At 39.6% G+C, this 5,178-nt stretch overlaps 1 protein-coding gene across 1 annotated transcript in view; it reads left to right on the forward strand.

Moving 5' to 3' along the window:
* Nucleotides 1-5,178, forward strand: part of LOC106880113 (uncharacterized) — a 191,305-nt gene that overhangs the window by 184,662 nt on the left and 1,465 nt on the right. The window contains exons 16-17 of the mRNA XM_052971017.1: nt 1,563-1,707; nt 4,672-4,761. Coding sequence (XP_052826977.1) covers nt 1,563-1,707; nt 4,672-4,761 — 235 coding nt within the window. The remainder of the gene's footprint in view (nt 1-1,562; nt 1,708-4,671; nt 4,762-5,178) is intronic.

Raw genomic sequence — 5,178 nt, forward strand, 5'->3', positions numbered from 1 at the left:
TTTTGTTTTTATTTGCGTATTTGTATTTTTTCTTACATCTTTGACAAAAAGAACTTCTTGAAAGCACGTTCTTAATTTCATCATTATCAACACTGTCACTCCATCCCCACCACCATCATTAAACCAGCACCAACACCACCACCAATCTGATGTCTTCAATATATCACCAATACCACCACCACCACCACCATTATTATCTCACCATTTCTCAGCCAAACCAATCAAACTTGCAATAAACAATAGATTGGATTATTTAAACTGTTTCATTTATCACAGTTTCTCACACTTGCATGATAACTTTTAAAGATATTTACTGTTGAATTTGGCAGTTGATACACCATGCTGGTGGTCCAGTTCTGTCTCTTTTGTAAATTGTTACTACCAGACTCTTCACATTTGTTTCTAGAACAATATGTATGTGATGTTGTCCTTGCGCTTACCATCAGTATCACCGTTTAACATCTGCTTTCCATGCTCGAATGGTACTTTTCACATGCCACCAGCATGGGTGCCAGTCAGGTGGCACCTGTTGGACAGTTTAACTGAAGACTGGCAAGCCATGAGGCTGCACCAGGCTCCAATCTGATTTGGCAAGGTTTCTACAGCTGGATGCCCTTCCTAACGCCAACCACTCCTAGAGTGTAGTGGGTGTTTTTTACATACCACTGGTACAGGAGCCAGTCAGGTAGCATTGGCATTGACCACGCTCGGATGGTGCTCTTTACGTGCCACCAGCACAGGAGCCAGTTGGGGGCCACTGAATTGTATAAAAAAAAATATTTTGTGTATTGCAGAAGTGTAACCAATTTATTGCAGAAAAATTTTAACAATCTTATTTGGACCCCAGTTAGGAACTACTACTATATGCAAAACCACAATGTAGTCTGTGATTTATTTGAAAAGAGGTGTCGGCTGCTATTTCTAGCAGGCTGCATAGGGGTTACTGTTGTGGACACTGGAGGGAAATGTGTTCTGTGAAGTCTGTGATTTAGGTTCCCCCCACCACCACTTTGTTATTTTAGTCAGGAGAGAAGGCGATGCTCATAACTCTTAAGGCGGTTGGGATGAGTTGTTTGAGTGAGAACCTGGTCCAAATTCTTGTAACCAAGTGGAATCTGCTAAAGGCAGTCTAGAAGCCACATAGTGGGGTTTTAAACTAGGTGATGGATTAAGTGTATCACTCAAGTGGGCTTTGAACACAACACAAAGGGCTGAAACAAATACCACAAGGTTTTTGATCCCACATTCTTACAGTTCTGCCAGCCCACCACCCTCAACTGGTACTTTATTTTTTTTATCTTATTGACACCAAAAAAATAAAAAACAAAGTTGAAGTTGACAGGACTTGAACTCGGTGCACAGAGCATTATATTTCATGTGTTGAAGACATAACTGTACTAGCATTGAGATGTTATATGCTGGTTGAAGAAATGCATTGTCAGCACATTTTTTTGTTTTAATTGCTATGTTAATGTCTCTGTATATAAATCGGTATTGGTTCATTTATGCTCAGTGCTAAACAGTATGCAACAGCCTAAATATTTATTTTCTCTTTTTCACAGGGAACATAACTGCTCCTCTACATTTTCTCAGAATGGAGTATGGAGTTGGGAAACCAGTTCGTTAAACAATGCTCTGCATGACGAGTGTCAACTATTGCTCTATGTTATTACCTCAGATGTCTGTGCTCTAACTTACATGATTCAGGTAAATTTTGTTTACTCATCTGTTTCGCTTTCCATTTTATCCATGAGGGTGCGGAGTGGACATACACACACATGGTTATGTGGTTAAGAAGTTTAATTTGCAACCACATGGTTTTGGGTACTTTCTATATTCTCAGGCTGACAAATGCTTTGTGAGAACAGAAACTGCTGAAAGCCTTTGTGTACACGTGTGTGTGTGTGTATGCGTGTGTGCATTTCTGTATATGTGCTTCTCTGAAAATTTCTGAACTAAGAATGGTGATGTTGTCATTTCCTGTTAACAAATAGTCAGCTGGTCTTGTGTCTTCAAAGACATGTTAAATAAGAAAGCGTTCTTTCTTACTTGAAAAAGGCAAGTGAGGATTATTCACAGGAAGGGCTTTATTCATCTAACTCATGCTTGTATGGAAAACCGACAAAAACAAATATATCAAGTAGGCAGGTCATCATCATTTAACATCTGTTTCTCACGCTGGCATGAGTTGGATAGTTTGACAGGAGTTGGCCAGCCAGAGAGCTTCCTTGGCTCCAGTGTCTTTTGGCATAGTTTTCTACAGTTGGATGCCCTTCCCAATGCCAACCACTTCCAGGAGTGTACTGGGTGCTTTTTTATGTGGCACTGGCATGGAGGTAGATATATGTATAGATATCTTTCATTGATGTATATCAGTGAAGGATATAAACACTGGAGAGAAAACATAAAAATGTTTGCTTTCAAGTAAGCAAATTTCCTTGTGATATTTTTCTGCACCAAGTTAGTTACTTCTTTGTTACATTCACTCACAAGTATTGAACTAGTGATTGACTTATTTGGACACAGCCAACAACACAATGGTTCACCAACCGCTAAATAAAATAACAAAAAACCCACAATATTTCTTCTGTTGTATTTCCTTGGCCATTAACTGGTCTAATTTTGTCCTGTAGTTCACACACATTCATTCTCACACTGCAATAGCATAGTTTTTTATTATTATTTCATACTATTAGCTACTTTCTTTTTCACTCAGAGGCAAAGTTGCCAAGTTCCTATCGAGTGTTGGGCTTGAAGGAGGCAAAGTGGCTGAGTTCCTTTCAAGTGTTGGGCTTCACAGAGCAAAGTTGCAGAGTTCCTTTTGAGTGTTGGGCCTCACAGAGGCAATGACCAAGGCCTTTAGCATTATGTCCTGCTTGAGTAGAAGACCCATCAAGCCGAGCAAAGTCTCAGCCATGGCAGATAGCGGTATCATGAAAATTGGCACCCATGCGGTGACACATAAAGGCACCCATTACACTCTAGGAGTGGTTGGCATTAGGAAGGGCATCCAGCTGTAGAAAGCTGTGCCAAATCAGACTGGAGCCTGGTGCAACCTTCCAGCGTGTCAGCCCAGTTAAACCATCCAGCCCATGCCAGTATGGACAACAGACGTTAAATGATGATAATGATGTTGATGGTAATCTCGGACAATAGTGATCTACTTCTTTCATGATAGTATTGCTATCCACTCACATCACCACCACTACTACTATTATTCTCTTACTCTCTCCTCACTTGGGTTATGATGTGATAGTCTCTCTCTATCAAAACAGAGATAGAGAGAAAAATACCAAACAGATTATTGTCATTCATGGAGAGAGAGAGACCGTGATTATTTTGCTTCGTATTTTATTACATTCAGTGCAAAACCAATTCTGTTTTTTGTTACATGTTTGTCAATAAATGAGAATTGGTTTTTCAGGCAGAGAATATCTATCACCACAAAAGTTTCTAATTTTCCTCCTTGACCAGCCAAGCAGCTGTTTATTATTCAAGATGTTATTTCCTGTTGTTTAAATCCCCTTCCCTACCCCACCAGGTTAAACCTGATTGAGCAGGTCTATGATCAAAGGAGTTTCAGCTATAACCATCCCATTCTATACCTACCATTCCCCCTTTCATTCTAAGTACCAACCTAAGAACAGGAGAATGGCAATTGACAGTAATGACATACTGCTTTCCTAAAGAAATATTCTTTTCTACTCTAGGCACAAGGCCCAAAATTTTTGGAGAGGGGGCCAGTCAATTAGATCAACCGCAGTACGCAACTGGTACTTAATTTATCGACCCCGAAAGGATGAAAGGCAAAGTTAACCCTGGCGGAATTTGAAAGATGAAATACCGCTAAGTATTTTGCCCGGCGTGCTAACGTTTTTAAAATATTCTTTTCTACTCTAGGTACAAGGCCCGAAATATTGCTTTGTTCCAAAATAAGAAATTATTATTAGTAGGCGCAGGAGTGACTGTGTGGTAAGTAGCTTGCTTACAAACCACATGGTTCCAGGTTCAGTCCCATTGCGTGGCACCTTAGGCAATTGTCTTCTGCTATAGCCTCGGGCCGACCAAAGCCTTGTGAGTGGATTTGGTAGACGGAAACTGAAAGAAGCCCATCGTATATATGTATATATATATATATATATATGTGTGTGTGTTTGTGTGTCTGTCTTTACGTCCCCCCACCATCGCTTGACAACTGATGCTGGTGTGTTTACGTCCCCGTAACTTAGCAGTTCGGCAAAAAGAGACTGATAGAATAAGTACTAGGCTTCCAAAGAATAAGTCCTGGGGTCGATTTTCTCGAATAAAGGCAGTGCTCCAGCATGGCCGCAGTCAAATGACTGAAACAAGTAAGAGTAGTAAGGCAACGAGCTGGCAGTCATTAGCATACCAGGAAAAATGCTTTGTGACATTTCATTCAATTTTATGTTCTGAGCTCAAATGCCACTGAGGTCAACCTTGCCTTTCGTCCTTTCAAGGTCGATTAAAATAAGTACCAGTTGTGTGCTGGGTTAATGTAATCAACTTACTCCCTCCCCTAAACTTGCTGGCCTTGTGCCAAAACTTGAAATGAATGTTAATAAAACTTACATTCACAATCCTTTTGCTCTCTTTCAAAAAAAGTAAATACCTTATTGTTTTGTCTCTTCTCACTCTTTTTTTTTTTATTAGGCTGCTTATTACATTGGTCAGGGATATCGTGTTGTATTGTGTCTTCAGATGATTCCAGAAGAAACAAGCACCCTTTTCCAAGGAGAGAAGGTAAGTAATCCAAACGTATACCATTTCCTAAATTTAACTTCTTTTAACCCAGATTAACCCTGTCGAAATTTTGTAGATAGTTATATAAAGAGGGATAACAAACATACAGAAACGTCCAGTTTACCTTTATTGCAGTAAATAAACTAAAAATATGGGTAAATAAATATAGCAAGCACTATTTTGCGTCCAGTTAGCCTTTATTGCAGTAAACAAAACCAAATACAACTGTCTGCAAACGAGGACAGTGGGTTAAAATGGGTTAAGGATATTCATTTGCAATAAGTATTTATTTTGGATGGTCTCCCTCCATCCCCTGTCCTTCCCTCCCTCTCTCGCTCCACCTCTCCCTAAAGTATACAAAAATAAACATTACTTTCCATCTTACACTGTTTTGTTTCATCTTGAAAAAAAAAAAAT

Source organism: Octopus bimaculoides, chromosome 1, assembly GCF_001194135.2.
Source record: "Octopus bimaculoides isolate UCB-OBI-ISO-001 chromosome 1, ASM119413v2, whole genome shotgun sequence".
Taxonomy (NCBI): Eukaryota; Metazoa; Mollusca; class Cephalopoda; order Octopoda; family Octopodidae; genus Octopus; species Octopus bimaculoides.